Source organism: Onychomys torridus, chromosome 8 (genome assembly GCF_903995425.1).
Source record: "Onychomys torridus chromosome 8, mOncTor1.1, whole genome shotgun sequence".
In the NCBI taxonomy this organism is placed as follows: domain Eukaryota; kingdom Metazoa; phylum Chordata; class Mammalia; order Rodentia; family Cricetidae; genus Onychomys; species Onychomys torridus.
This window is the reverse complement of record NC_050450.1, coordinates 16,716,711-16,732,368: the sequence shown is the minus strand read 5'-3', so window position 1 is coordinate 16,732,368 and position 15,658 is coordinate 16,716,711. Positions and strand designations below refer to the sequence as shown.

Sequence of the window (15,658 nt, the reverse complement as noted above, 5' to 3'; positions counted from 1 at the left end):
TCTGTGTCTACCAATGTGGGACTCATTTCTGAAGCCTATATATTTTGATCTAACCATTGCATGTAACCTTTGATGATATTCTTTATCATCGTTGTTTGGTCCAAAGGGGCCAAAAACATAGATGGGAGTTTCTCTAATGAAGCTCTGAGGGATACTGGTCCCAATAGCCAAAGAGACTCCCATAAATGACTGTTCTGTGATTGTTCTGAACATCTTTCCCACTCAGAAGACCAAGACCCTATACATCTGCTCCTCACTTGCTTAGGACTCACCAATGTTTCCAAGACATCACAAACCCTGAAATTAGGTCAAGGTGAACAGCATTGGAGCACCAACCTCCCTCCCCAGGTAAGGTTAGAACAGTGGAGGCACATATATTTGCTTACTCAGGGTTGAAGTTATTTTAGAGACCCCCTTGCAACTCCTTCCAGAGGCAAGAAGCCAGTGTAGAAGCCTGAATCCATTGGTTATCGCTTGTGCCAAACACAGCACTAACAGGCCGTTTCTCTGATGTTCTGAGCTGAGGAGGAGTTAGAAGGACAGCTGAGAGGTATAAAAATAGACATAGCTATTCTTAGAGGCTGCACAGCCTTGGGGATGCTCGGGTAGGAAATACATCAGGGCTGAGTGTTGGAAAGTGGATGTGTAGACAGGCTGGGCACATCCTGGGTTAGCAATTCTATGAACTGATTTGCAAATATGATCCTGCCTGGTGCTCTATCACACCATGGCCATGCCCATTTAGATTTTGAATTTACTGTCTCCTATTCACTTGGGCTCAGACCATGAGAGGCACCAACCAGTCGAGCATCTCCCAGTTCCTCCTCCTGGGACTCTCCAGGCAGCCCCAGCAGCAGCAGGTTCTCTTCCTGCTCTTCCTCATCATGTACCTGGCCACTGTCCTGGGAAACCTGCTCATCATCCTGGCCATCGGCACAGACTCCCGCCTGCACACCCCCATGTACTTCTTCCTCAGCAACCTGTCCTTTGTGGATGTCTGCTTCTCCTCCACCACTGTCCCCAAGGTGCTGGCCAACCATATACTCGGGAGTCAGGCCATATCCTTCTCTGGATGTCTCACACAGATGTATTTTCTCTTTGAACTTACAGACATGGACAATTTCCTGCTGGCTGTGATGGCCTATGACCGGTATGTGGCCATATGTCACCCCTTACATTATACAACAAAGATGACCCATCAGCTCTGTGTCCTGATGGTGGTTGGATCATGGGTGGTAGCCAGCCTGAATGCTCTGTTGCACACCCTGCTCATGGCTAGACTCTCATTCTGTGCAGACAACACCATCCCCCACTTCTTCTGTGACGTCACTCCCCTCCTGAAACTCTCCTGCTCAGACACACACCTCAATGAGCTGATGATTCTTACGGAGGGAGCTGTGATCATGGTCACCCCATTTGTCTGCATCCTGGTCTCCTACACCCGCATCACCTCTGCTGTCCTGAGAGTCTCATCCCCAAGGGGCAGATGGAAAGCCTTCTCCACCTGCAGCTCCCACCTGGCTGTGGTCGGCCTCTTCTATGGCACCATCATCGCCGTGTATTTCAACCCCTTATCTGCACACTCATCTGAGAGTGACACGGCAGCCACCGTGCTGTACACAGTGGTGACCCCCATGCTGAATCCTTTCATCTACAGCCTGAGGAACAGGGACCTGCAAGGGGCTCTGCGCAAAGTGGTCCATAAGAAGATGCTCTCTTTCTGATTAATGTATACTGAGTCTATGTATCACTCTCATGTAAGTAAGTCATTTCCACCCCACAGATGCCATACAATCTAAGAGTATTTCCTGAAATAGAATAAACACATTTGGTAGAAATTTATCTACAAATCTTGACTTAGTTCCCACCCTGCTTCTCTTAACGTGTGAAGCCAATTACTCTATCCTAAATGCGTTTATCAAACAATCAAACTTCCTTTCTAGCTGGTGTTACAGCTCAGCAGGAATGGGCTTGCCTGGCACATAGAGTCCCATGTTTGATCTCTAGCGCCACAAAGCAAAAAGAGAAGGAAGTTAGTTTTCCCTTCCCAGGTGAAAGTGTGAGGATCACTTTGGAAGCCTCTATTTCACAAAATTTTGCATTTCCCTTTTGAAAAATGTTCTCAGAACACATAGCAATAATTTTTTCAGCCCAGGTAGAATTAATCTCACTGAGAAACCTTGAAATGTAATTATCAGTGCCGGGACTAACTCCAACCAGTTAGATTCAAATGTCTAGGTTTCTCGTGTATTTTCTGGGTTGGTAGATACTAAAACCAAATGTGCTTTACAATTCGGCCTCATGACGTGTGGGCCAGAAACTCTCAGGGAAATTGGAAGTCCTGTGTGGGCAAGGTATGGGCAGGGTCAGAGTGGTGCCACCCACAACCCTGTGGGCTAACACATCAGGCTCCTGCTGAGAAGGCTGGTCAGGGCCTCACATTGAATCCCCATTACACTGTCTGTGTTTTTGTCTCTCGTCTTCTAATCAGACAGCTCTGCCTTATGGGGCAACGTCACCATAACACATGCCTTTAAGTCTAAGGGCAGAGTTCCAATGGAGCAGCCCATGTATCTGAGATGGCTGCCTTCCTCTTCTTGGGCACTCAAGCCTCCCCCAAAGTCAAAGTTTCCTGCTCTTTGGAGCCTTTTTTGTTCGTTTTATTTTTGGACTTTTCAAGACAAGGTTTCTCTGTGTAGTCTTGGCCGTCCTGGAACTCTGGCCTACAAACTTAGAGCGATCCATGTGCCTCTGCCTCCTGAGTGTTAGAATTAAAGGCTACTGCACCACTTCCCAGTTTCTTTGGAGTCTTTTAGGTTAAGCCAGCCTCCCCACCCCCAAGAAAGTCTCTGGAGTCACTGTGCACAGGCGACCATGTAGTCTGCTCTAGTTCCTGTCAGACTCTTGCTGAACCCTCTTCAGAGTTGAGACCTGTGGGACTCGTGGGCCCACACTGTGCACCTTGGGTGCCCTGAGCAAAGCTGGGACCCTGACACAGTTGTATAGGAGACCTAGTTTGGTGAACAAGTGAACACATGAGTGTTGTCTTTTTTTTTTTTTTTTTTAAAGATTTATTTATTTATTATGTATACAGTGTTTTGTCTGCATGTATGCCTGCTGGCCAGAAGAGGGTGCCAGATCTAATTACAGATGGTTGTGAGCCACCATGTGGGTGCTAGGAATTGAACTCAGGACCTTTGGAAGAGCAGCCAGTGCTCTTAACCACTGAGCCATCTCTCCAGCCCCGAGTGTTGTCTTTTAATTTGTATTGGGTGGGCAAGAGACTTTGCAAGGTATATTTTGATCAAAATTACTATATAATTTATAAATTATTATAAATTTACTATAAATATTACTAAATTATAAAAATTACTAAATAATTACATCTATAGTAGAAAACAATGCTGGGTATTAGGAAGAGTTGTGCTTTTACTCCATTTTTAGAAAATAAAACTTTTGGGGGGAGTTGAGGAGAAAGTTAGTCAATAAAGTCTCTGCTATGTACCTGGGGTTATCTCCTGGTCCTGCCTGGCCCATGGTCAGGACAAATCTCTTTCACCCGCCAGTCCCACAGCCAAGTAGACACACAGAGATGCTTATATTATTTAAACTGTTCGGCCTAATGGCTCAGGCTTCCTGCTATCTAGTTCTTATATCTTAAATTAACCCATTTCTAATAATCTGTACCTTGCCACATGGCTCATGGCTTACTGGTACTTTGCATCCTGCTCCTCATGGTGGCAGCTGGCAGCATCTCATTGCCTTAGCCTTCCATCTCCCAGAATTCTCCTCTCTCCTTTTCCTACCTACACTCTCCTTCCTGCCTGGCTACTGACCAATCAGCATTTTATTTATCAATCAATCATAGCAACATATATTTACAGCATACAGGACATCCCACAGCACTGCCATACAAGCATGAGGACCTGAGTTTGGCTCCCCAGCACCCATGTAAAAGCTAGGCATAGTGGCACAAATTTGTGACCAAAGTGTTGTGGGGGGAGTTGGAAACAGGTGGAGTATCTTTAAAACTAAGGTGAGAGTGATCGAGAGACATAGGACGTTGAGCTCTGCATGGCACCTCATGCACATAGGCACACTTGTACACACACACACACACACACACACACACACACACACCATACATTCACCAAAAAGAAAATGAAAGCATTTTTACTCTTCATTATGATTATTAAAATTTATAGCAACCATCAGCAAATAGATAACAGAGAACCACTTCGTGTGCCATATAAAGACATGGAATGTTGGAGAGGGCATAGAGAAATCAGTACAGTGGAGTATGTTCAAGATAATGAGAAGACAAAATGGTGGCACATCATGAAGCCACCATGAAAACACTATGGTGGTCTTCAAAATAAATAGAAGGATTGAATGATCCAACCATTAATTTAAAAGTTTGATCACACCAGGCAGTGGTGGTGCACGCCTGTAATCCCAGCACTCGGGAGGCAGAGGCAGGTAGATCTCAGTGAGTTCGAGGCTAGCCTGAGCTACATGAGCAAGATCCAGGACAGGCTCCAAAGCTACAGAGAAACCCTGTCTTGAAAAACCAAAAAAAAAAAAAAAAAAAAAGTTTGATCACAAAATGTCTGAAAGCACAGTCTCAAAGGGATGTTCATGAAAGGACCAAGCAGATGCCATAACAAGCTGCTCAGTCTTCTCTCTCAGAGATCAGGCCTCAATTTCAGTTTCCTGAGACTTGAGCAAGCAGTTTCTGGGAGGGCCATGAACAAAAGACACAGTCCTTGCAGTAGCTCCCTTTTTGCACGTTCTCTGACTGCTCAAAGTTCAGCCAGGTGTTTACTGTCTGGGACCCCTCACAATGTCCATGGCAGCTCAAGGACAGAGCCCGGACCACTGAGCCAGCCCCCACAGTCAGTACATGCTAGGCCAGCCAGCCCCCATGGCAGCTCAAGGACAAAGCCTGGGACTTATCCTGGACAGCCCCCAAAATGATAATTGTGATCCCCCAACCAATAACTTCAAAGGTTACATACCCTCACCCAATTAAAAGAGAACAGAGATAAAAACAAACCAATCCCAGTAGCACCCAAGCCAACCCCCCCAACTGTCCTGAAGGCCTTGCAGTGTTAGCCTTTAAATAGCTAGCCCCACAAAGAAAGAGCAACTCCTCCCTGCCTCACTGTATTGGGTGTAGGAATGAGTTCCCTGTTTAGACTTGTAAACTTTTTTTTTTTTTAAAGATTTATTTACTTATAATGTATACAGAAGAGGGTGCCAGATCTCATTGCAGATGATTGTGAGCCACCATGTGGGTGCTGGGAATTGAACTCAGGACCTCTGGAAGAACAGTCGGTGCTCTTAACCTCTGAGCCATCTCTCCAGCCTAGACTTGTAAACTTAAACAATAAACCTTGCTGTTGCATTCTGGACATCTACAGTCTTCGGTGGTCTCTTTGGGGTCATGATTTGGGCATAACAGTTCATATACTTGTGTTCTTAGCATCACTACTACTACTAATAATAACAATAATTTCACTATCTTGGTTGGGCTTCAGAGATGGCTCTGTGGGTAAAGCATTTGCCACACAGGCTTAGAACCTAGGTTTGGATCCCAATAAACCATGTAATGCTGGATGCAGTAGCGTGAGTCTGAAATCACAGTGCTCCTGCAGTGAGGTGAGAGGTGGGGGCGGGAGGATCCCCAGGAGATTCTGGGCCTGCTAGTCTGGAGTACACAGTATCCAACAATAAGAGGCTTTGGCTCAAACTAGATAGAAGACATAGTCCACACCTGGGATTATGTTTTGACCTCTACATGAGTGCTACGGCACTGGCACACTCACACACATGTGCACACAGACACACACATGCACACACACACACACACAGACACACAGACAGACAGACACACACACCCTGTACACAATGTCCACTAATGGATGAACAGATTAAAACAAAAGGTGAAAGTGTGGTACATGCATACAATGTAATATTATTCAGCCTTGAAGAGGAAATTTTGATGTGCTTCAAAATGAATGACCCCGAGGACATTGTGGAAAGGAAAATAAACCAGGCCCCCCCCCCAAAAAAAAAGACAGCTACCACATCATCCCCATTATGTGAGGCTCTTATGGTAGTCAGATTCATAATAGGAAACAGCATGGTAACTGCCAAGGACTGAGGAGAGGGACATAAAGAATTGTTACTTGTAGGGATTGGAGGAAACCCCGAGTGAGTCCAGTGTGCCTTTTGACACGCACACCTGCCCGTGGAGGCTCCAAGGCCAATCGACCCGTGGAAAACTGGCAAAATTGTTACCCATATGGGCCACACTAACGGGGTGTGTGTGTGTGTGGGGGGGTCAAACCTTGGGAGTCTCAGTGTTTATTATCAGTGTGTGTAGAGACTAGCATCTGTGGCTTCCTCCCCCAGGATGTTGACATTCTGGGCTGCAGAGATCTCCTACCTAGATTAGCTGACTGCCCTCCATTAGTTCCTGAAAGTGGCCTTGTTTAATTGGAATAAAATTTCAATAATGCAAAATGTAAAGAATCCTGAAGAATAAATACTCGAACTGTGAATGTCCTTAACACTGCTGAACTGCCTAATTAAAAAGATAGGATTGACAAAGTTTGCTGCTTATTCTACTATAGCTAATATAAATGATGCTTAAAAGGTAAAATCTGTTTTTAGAATCACAATATAATATACAATGTAAATGATTTTTGTAAGATATCAGGAAGAAAATGAAAGTAACCTGTAGAAACATATGAAAGCAATTTTAAACGAAGTTGACCTTGGGTTGCATGGTGGTTTGCACGAGAAATGTCCCCCATAGACTCAGGATTTGAAATTTGGTCCCTAGTCGTTGGCACTGTTTGGGGGAAGCTTAGAGGTTCAGTCTTGCTGGAGAAGTATGTCTCTGGGAGGCAGGCTCGAGGAAGTAAGGTCTCACCCCACTGGTTCCTGCTCTCTCTGCTTCATGTTTGAGTTTAAAGGTGTGAGCTCCCAGCTGCTTGCTCCTGCTGCTGTGCCTGCTGCCTGCTGCCATGCTCTGCCAGGATGAACTCTTATCCTTCTGGAATGTAAACCTGAATAAAGTCTTTTTTCTGTAAGTTGTTTGATCATGGTGGATTTTTTAAATTTTTTTTTTAAGATTTTATTATTTATTTATGTATGAGTGCTTTATCTGCATGCACAACTTTATGCCAGAAGAGGGCATCAGATCCCACTAGAGATGGTTGTGAGCCACCAAGTGGTTGCTGGAACTTGAACTCAGGCCCTCTGGAAGAGCAGGCAGTGCTCTTAACCACTGAGCCACCTCTCCAGCCCCATGGTCATAGTTTTATCATAGCAACAGAAAGGTAATGAATATGTGTTATAACAGCATTTTTCTCCTTTTTAAAATTTATTATATTTGTGTTTTAATTTTACACATCAGCCATGGGTTCCCCTGTCCTCCCCTCTCCCACCCCCACCCTCACCTTCCCCTCATCCCCTCCCCTCCATTCCCAACTTCTCCAAGGCCAAGACACCCCTGGGGATTCATTTAAACCTGGTGGATTTAGTACAGGCAGGTCCTGTCCCCTCCTTCCAGGCTGAGCAAGGTGTCCCTGTGTAAGCCCAAAGTTCCAAACAGCCAGCCCATGCACTAAGGACAGGTCCCGGTCCCACAGCCTGGGTGTCTCCCAAACAGTTCAAGCTATTCAGTTGTCTCACTTATCCATAGGGCCTGATCCAGCTGGAGGCTCCACAGCCTTTGGTTCATAATTCATGTGCTTCCATTAGCTTGGCTATTTGTCCCTGTGCTTTTCCAATCTTGGTCTCAACAATTCACGCTCTTACAGTCCCTCCTCTTTCTCGACAATTGGACTCCTGGAGCTCCACCTGGGGCCTGGCTGAGGATCTCTGCACCCACTTCCATCAGTTATTGGATGAGAACTTCAGCTCAACTGGTAGGGTGTTTGGCCATCTGATCACCAGACTAGATCAGATCAGGCTTTCTCTCAACCATTGCCAGTAGTCTACAGAGGATGTATCATTGTGGATTTCTGAAGTACCACTGGTTGGGCATCCCAGAATACTGCAGCTGGTGACCTGCAAACTTGGACAACCAACAGGTCCCACGAGCTCCCCCCATTCCACCTGTTCTGCATCCTTTGGGGTATGCCCCGACAGCCTCCCTTTCCAGTTAGGATGGGTCACTGGCTCTTTGTTTTCCAGTCTCCTACTTCTGTGGATTGGGATAGACAAACCAAGTATGATTTCCAATCTGGATATCCTCTGAAAAAGTGAGATTGGCTGGGGCCTGCAGCATGTGAGCAGGTGTGGGTGCGCCAAGCCCTTTGTGTAGTAGGGGCTCCTCTATGTCTAAGCTGAAGACCTGTGTTGTATGATTTGTGTTCTGCCCAGAATAAGACCCCCAAAGAGACCAGCAGAGAACGAAGATTGTCCAGAATGCAAAAGCAAGGTTTACTCAATCCATGCACGTGCATAGTTCAAGCTAGCAGGGAACTCTCGTCCACCACGCCGCAGGCCGCAGGCAGGGAGGAGAGTTCCTCTTTTGGGGGAGAAGTTAGTTTTTATAGGCAAAACCCACAAAATTCCTTAGGGGGCAGAGGGTTCGTACGGGTCCATCCTTGGTTGGCCCAGCTTCTCACGGGCCTGGACTTTGTCTTATTTCAGCTTATCTGTTTGCCCTGTCAGGAGTTTTACAACCCATCTCCGGGGTCGGTCATGTTATCTCTGGAGAAGGGCATCTCATGGTTAATCTCTGACTCTCTGTCTCTGTCTCTGTCTGTCTGTCTGTCTGTCTGTCTCTCTCTCTCTCTCTCTGTATCTCTCTCCCCCTCTCTCCCAATAAATCTCTAGAAAGGTAACCGTGGCTGGTGATTCTTCCTCCAGCAGCTCTCCTCTGGTTGGCCGCAGGCCAGACACCAGCAGCGCCGCTTTAACCAACATTTGGAGTTTAACCAACAGCTATTGCAACAGCCCCGACATTAGGACAACTGACTCTATGATGAAAGTACCATGAAGGCCATGAAATTAAGCATATAGTTTTCATCTGCCAAGATGACAGCAAAGACCTAATTCATCAATGCCCATAGTTTTAGAAAAATCTCTAAATGTACTAACCTTGCTTTTTTTTTGGGGGGGGGGTTCTGTAGTTCTGCTTCTGGGTAACTGTTCTTGCTACTGAAGTATGTCAACCCGGGACGTGTGTGTGTGTGTGTGTGTGTGTGTGTGTGTGTGTGTGTGTGTGTGTGTAAAAGACCACCTTGAGAAAGGCTCGGTGCTACACTGGGACCCCGAATACCCAGTGTAATTGCTAGGCAGCTAATAGACTTTCTATTGGCTTAAATCCATGTCTGAGCAGTCTTCTCTGGGAGTTCCCAGAACACTATGAACCATTCAATATCCTCTGAAAAAGTGAGATTGACTGGGAAGCAAATGCTCTCCTCTAGGAGAGCAGCAAACACTCTTAATTGGTGAGCCATCTCACTAGCCCGAAGCTGTAGTGGCATTCCCGCTGAACTGCACCTGGCCTGGTTCCAGAGAGCAGCACCTAGCCCGAATCTACCTTCTGTTTAGCAGACACCTTTTGTTTCTCTTGTTTCCCTACGTGAATCTTGTCTCAGGAACCCAGAAAAACATGGTACCTGAGCAATCGAGGAATTTACACTTGGCATTGTATTGTGGGGAGCCCCTTTCAGGTTGTTTTGAGCATATGGAAATTAACTGGCTGAACTGTATTAGAGAAAAATTAAACTGCCCTAGGCAAAGGGATAGGGCTTCAGTCCTTCGAGGCTGGACCCCCCTGCAGCCATGAAAGGCTAGATTCGTTCTTAAGATGCCTCTGAGCCTTCATTCCACAGTTCCTCGTGAACAAACCCACACACTCATATTGCGACAATCAGCTACACTTAGCTTTGTTTTCTGAGATAGAACCTTGTTGTAGAAGATTATTTTAAGATGTGGTGCATTTGCTTATGCTCTGGGACATTTGTTTAATGATGTAAAGATGTGTTGCATTCCTTTATGTTGCATTTGTTTAACTCTGTGAAGCTGTGTTACTGTGCCTGTCTAAAACACCTGATTGGTCTAATAAAGAGCTGGATGGCCAATAGCCAGGCAGGAGAAAGGATGGGAGGACTGGCAGACAGAGAAAATACATAGAAGGAGAAATCTGTGAGGAAAAGAAGCAAGGAGCAAGAGAACAAGGAGGGAGGATGCTAGGGGCCAGCCACCCAGGCCACACAGCCACATGGCCACAGCCAGCCACGGAGTAAGAGTGAAAGTAAGATTTACAGAGGTAAGAAAAGGAAAAAGCCCAGGGGCAAAGGTAGATGGGGGTCTGGAGAGATGGCTCAGAGGTTAAGAGCACTGACTGTTCTTCCAGAGGTTCTGAGTTCAATTCCCAGCAATCACATGGTGGCTCACAACCATCTGTTACGAGATCTGGTGCCCTCTTCTGACCTGCAGTCATACATGCTGTATACATAATAAATAAATAAATCTTTAAAAAAAATGCCGAGCGTGGTGGCGCACACCTTTAATCCCAGCACTCCAGAGGCAGAGGCAGGTAGATCTCTGTGAGTTCGAGGCCAGCCTGGTCTCCAAAGCGAGTTCCAGGAAAGGCACAAAGCTACACAGAGAAACCCTGTCTTGAAAAACCAAAAAAAAAAAAAAAGTAGATGGGATAATTTGGGATGATTTAAAGTTAAGAGAAACTGGCAAGAAACAAGCCAAGCTAAGGCCGGTATTTATACTTAAGAATAAGTCTCCATGTGTAACTTATTTGGGAACTGGGTGGCAGGCCCCCTAAAAGAGCAAAAACAACTAACAACATTTTGGCATTCCAACGTGGGGCTGTAGAAAGCTGAACAACAGAATCTTAGGGAGTCCAGGTGACTCTGAGCTCTTGACCCTCTTGTCTCGGTCTCCTGAGCACTGAGCTCCCAGGTATACGTCACCACACTTGACTCAGAGTGGTTTGTTATAAAGAGTGGCCTGGCTCATTCCTATTTCTTGCTTCCTCTTTGGCACTGTGAACTTTTCTGCATGTGCGGCTTGCCAGGTAAGTAACAAGATGACTGAACTACAGTGTAACTGAAATTTCACGAGAAGCCCTGGTCCAGAACCATTCAGCTACACCATGACCAGAGTCCTGACCTGCAGGATCTCGGTGAGGTCAATGTTGACTATCTGAAGTTCTAAATAGTAGAGAATAAGTGGTTACTGAACAGCAGATAGTTAACGCAAGAGGTAAGGCTGTGGGAGGAGTCAATGTGTTTACTGTGTACCAGAAGCTTCTGGCTTAACAGAATAGTGAAACAGCCTCTCTCTCTTTCCCTCCCTCCCTCCTTCCCTGCCTCCCTTCTTCCTCCCCCTCTCTCTGTGTATATGAATGCACAGATGGTGCATGTGTGCTATCCATGCTTACATGTGGGGAGACCAGAGGTCAACTTTGAATGTTTCCTCAGTTGCTTTCCACCTTTTATTTTATTTTATTTCATTTATTTATTTATTTATCTATCTATTTGGTTGGTTATTAATTTTTTTTTTTTTTTGAGACAGGATCTTCTTGTGTAGCTCTATCTGGCTTGGAACTCCCAATGTAGACCACACCAGGCTGGCCTTGAACTCACAGAGTTTCACCTACCTTGGCTCCCAAGTGTCTGTCAGGACTAAAGGTGTGAACCTGGAATGTATTGACTAGCGTAGCCTGCCTAGGTGATGAGTTCCAGGGGTCCTCCTGTTCCTGCAGCTGTCTCTTGCACAGGTGCTGGGGACTGTTGGTTTTTTAGGGGCTCTTACCCTTCGAGGAAAAGTCACGAAACACGACAGAATCCACTAACAAGAGTTTTATTAAGATAAGGGAGAGGGACAGATGTGCACAGACCTGCGGAAAGACACATGAGTGAAAGGGGAGTGGGAATCATGGTGCCGGCTTATAAAGGCTGGGCAGTGCCTGCGCACACAGACCCATGTGACTATTCTATGCGCATGCGCATAGATCACATGGTTGCCTTGTGAGATTTATGCAACTGTGTAAAGCCATGGTCCTGGGTCACAGGAGATGTTTGACCTGGAAATGACTAGGCAGAGGTGACTAGGTCCTGCCGGGCATGTACAACCATGCCCAACCACAGGGGCGTGTTGTGAATTCATATCACTCTGGCTTTGGAGGAACAGGTTTAGCAGACAACCTTGCAGATCTTCTCTGTGGCTCGTCCTTCACCTTGGCTTTATCTCCTTTAGTATCCCCTTCAGCCTTCCTTTTGGGCATGGCGGTGTCGGGGGACGTACATCCAGGGGTTGTTCTTGCTGCTTCTTCACACTGTTCCCTGATTCATTTTCACATATATAAGTTTAGGTTTGTGATTCTTTTAAGATTCCTTATAAGATTACCTTTCAAGATAAGTTAAAAAAAGTAATTGGCCCTTTTTTTGTAACTGCAAAATGCAGCCTGCTGGTAAAAGACCTGACTGAGAAGAATACACACACAGCTTGCCCACACAGTTAATCTATAACAAGTTGCTTGGGTATGAATGTATGTGGGTTCTTAAGACATACACTTTACTGACTGAGCCATTTTCTTTAACAGTGCAGTCTTGGTGGCATTAGGCTAGCCTGTGATTTTACAGTGCTGTTTTTCATGATAAGATTCAAACCAGTTGGTGATACATGCTGAACTTGCTTCTGCCAGAGGCTTACTTGGGCAAGGAAAAGGAACGCAGGTGGACGGCTCTTCTAGACTTCAATACTTTTACTTCATATCCGGAGCAAGCTGGACTCCACCAACGTTTCTTATCACCTAATTTGGGCTTTATTTATTAACAAATAAACTACCCCCAAAAAGAGATTCTATGATTCTAGTGTGTTATGCTATTTTCAAAAAGACTTATTTTTATATATCTGCACACACACACACACACACACACACACACACACACACATTGTCATAAGCTTACAGATGCCCTCAGAGGCCAGAGGAAGGCATTTGGATCCCATGGAGCTGAGCTTACAGGCCATTGTGAGCTGCCCAATGCAGGTGCTGGCTGCAGAACTTGGGTTTTCTGAAAGAGCAGCATAAACTCTTAACCACGGTACCCTTTCTCCTCCTATTCTATGTCTTATGACTTTGATTGTCAATAAAGAAATAATTTTTCTTCTACACAATGATAGCAGAGAGGATAATGGTAAGATCTCCTTGAGAGGACTCTGAAGTTGTCACATGGTGTGACAGCATTCAATGACCTCTGAGAACAATCATATAAACACGACTGCAAAGCAGCCAGGTCTCTCAGTTGTGAAAGGTTTGGATTACTGTATTAGGATAACCCCCCCACCCCCACCCCATAACAGCATAGAGACCAGTGAAAGACAAAGGGAACATGAGTTATGTTTTTGATGGTGAAATACTATTATCAGCCTCATGTTTGTGGCTGACTTGGAAATGAAGACTTACAGCATTTGCGATTATGTCTTCCAACAGTTTATCCTGTGTTTACATTTCTTTGCTCTCACCCACAGGCTTTGCTTGTTCTTCTGTGAGTCAGGCAGAAGGAAGCTGCAAGCTTTTGGATGTATGTGGACACTGAGGATAGTCTGCCAGTCCCCAGTCCTTGTTCTTTCTAAGTCCAAGTGGGCATACCCACTGGTAATGAAGGCTTTTCAGAACCAACCTTATTGCCTTCTTTTAGGGCTAAGTGAGGAAAAACGTAAGTATCTGAGGGTGAAAGTGAACCAGTTCCCATCATGTTCTTTCTGTGCATGCCTCTTTATTCTCCTCATTTTCTTGGCCTAATTGTCTATAATTTCTTAGCTCTAATTCTCCGTTCTCATCTTCCTGCCTAATAATTGTTCTTTCACAGGAGGCTGTGGAAGAGCAATAGAAAACATTGCAAGTATTACCTCTCATTGGTCAAAAGCACATTCCTGGGGCAAGTGATAAGGAGCCTAGCCATTTACCTTTAATACACATTAATAATGGTGTATTCATTTGGGGGACATCTGTGGAAGTAGGTGATCCATTGTGAGCCAGAAAGACATCCCAAAGGTCCACTGTCTGCACAGAGTTCCTCAGTCATTCAGGCTAGATCCTCCTCCATCTCTCTCCTTCCTCCTGGACTTTACATCAACTACTTTAAGGGACCAAAACTGATTCTGTAATGCTGCTCACTCCCTTCTATGCTCTTAGCGCTTTCTATCAGCAAATGCATCATAAACCCTATGCAGCAAATGACCAAATGTCGCTCAGGTTGTGCAACACCCCTAGTTTCTGTGCTGAGAGTAAGAAGAACCTGGACCAGTTCTTCAAAGCTACAGGCATAGCTCTCTAATTAAAGAAGTCCTCAGGCTTTCCTCTGGCTCTTGTCTCCACCCAGATCGCTGCATTTCCAAGTTCTGACCCAGGAGTGGCATGACATGCTTTATCATCATTGTTGGTTCACAGGGACCAGGAAACAGGTGGAACACTTACTGTCCACCAGTCTTTAACGAGCTGCTCAGGGAGTCTAGACTCAGTGGGAAGGATGCTGCTGTAAATACCCAGCTGCTGCACAGAGGACACTCATCACCCACTCTTCACTGGTTCAGAATCCTCCCAGGATCTGACCCTTTTCCATCCTTAGAATAAAGAACACCATTACCCGGAAACTCCAAGGTAGTGCACACTGTTTATGTACTAGTATAGCAATAGAGATGACAATTTCTTCACCAACAAACGATGTTCATTCTTCCATATGAGGCAGAATGTGCAGGAATTGTGACTCCATGTGGTGGAGCTTGAGATCAACACAGTGATCCACTGTTGATCCTGTGGGCTCCAAAAGGAGCAGAAGACTGGGGAGGTTAATGGAGACCAGCATGGTTTCAGGGGTGTCTCTGTGTGATACATGGTTTTATTTACTTATTTATTTTTATTTAAGAGTTCATTTTTATTTTTACATGTATGAGTGCTTTGCCTGAATGGATGTCTGTGGACCATGTTGGTGGCTGGTGCCTACAGAGGCCAGAAGAGGAGGTTGGATTCTCTAGAACTGGAGTTACAGACAGCTGTGAATGGGTGCTGAGAATCTAGCCCCGATCCTCTGGAAGAGCAGCCAGTGCTCTTAACTGCTGAACCATCTCTCCAGCCTCCCATGGTTTTGTTTTTATTTATTAAATTTGAAAGACAAACGAAGTATGAATAGCATCTTCTAGGATTGGGCATTGGAAGTTGGGAGAGCAGCTACTGCACGTAGATCCTGATTCAGCAACTCTAACACAGATTTTCTTTACCAGGGCTTTGCTGGAGAGTTTTATGTCAACTTGTCACAAATTAAAGTCATTTAAGAGAAGAGAACCTCGGCTGGGCGGTGGTGGCGCACGCCTTTAATCCCAGCACTCGGGAGGCAGAGCTAGGAGGATCTCTGTGAGTTTGAGGCCAGCCTGGGCTACCAAGTGAGTTCTAGGAAAGGCGCAAAGCTACACAGAGAAACCTTGTCTCGAAAAACCAAGGAAAAAAAAAAAAAAAGAGAAGAGAACCTCAATTAAGAAAATGCCCCCAGCTTGGCGGTGGTGACGCACACCTTTAATCCCTGTACTCTGGAGGCAGAGGCAGGCAAATCTCTGGGAGTCTGACTCCAGCCTGGTCTACAGAGAGAATTTCAGGTCAGACTGGGCTACA

General features: G+C 45.5%; 1 protein-coding gene across 1 annotated transcript; it reads left to right on the top strand.

Moving 5' to 3' along the window:
- The first annotated feature begins 785 nt into the window (after window positions 1-785).
- On the top strand, window positions 786-1,770 carry LOC118589603 (olfactory receptor 1361-like). The gene has a single exon (XM_036197041.1). It carries the CDS (start codon window positions 786-788, stop codon window positions 1,722-1,724), a length of 939 nt encoding a protein of 312 aa, XP_036052934.1. The 3' UTR covers window positions 1,725-1,770.
- Window positions 1,771-15,658: the final 13,888 nt, after the last annotated feature.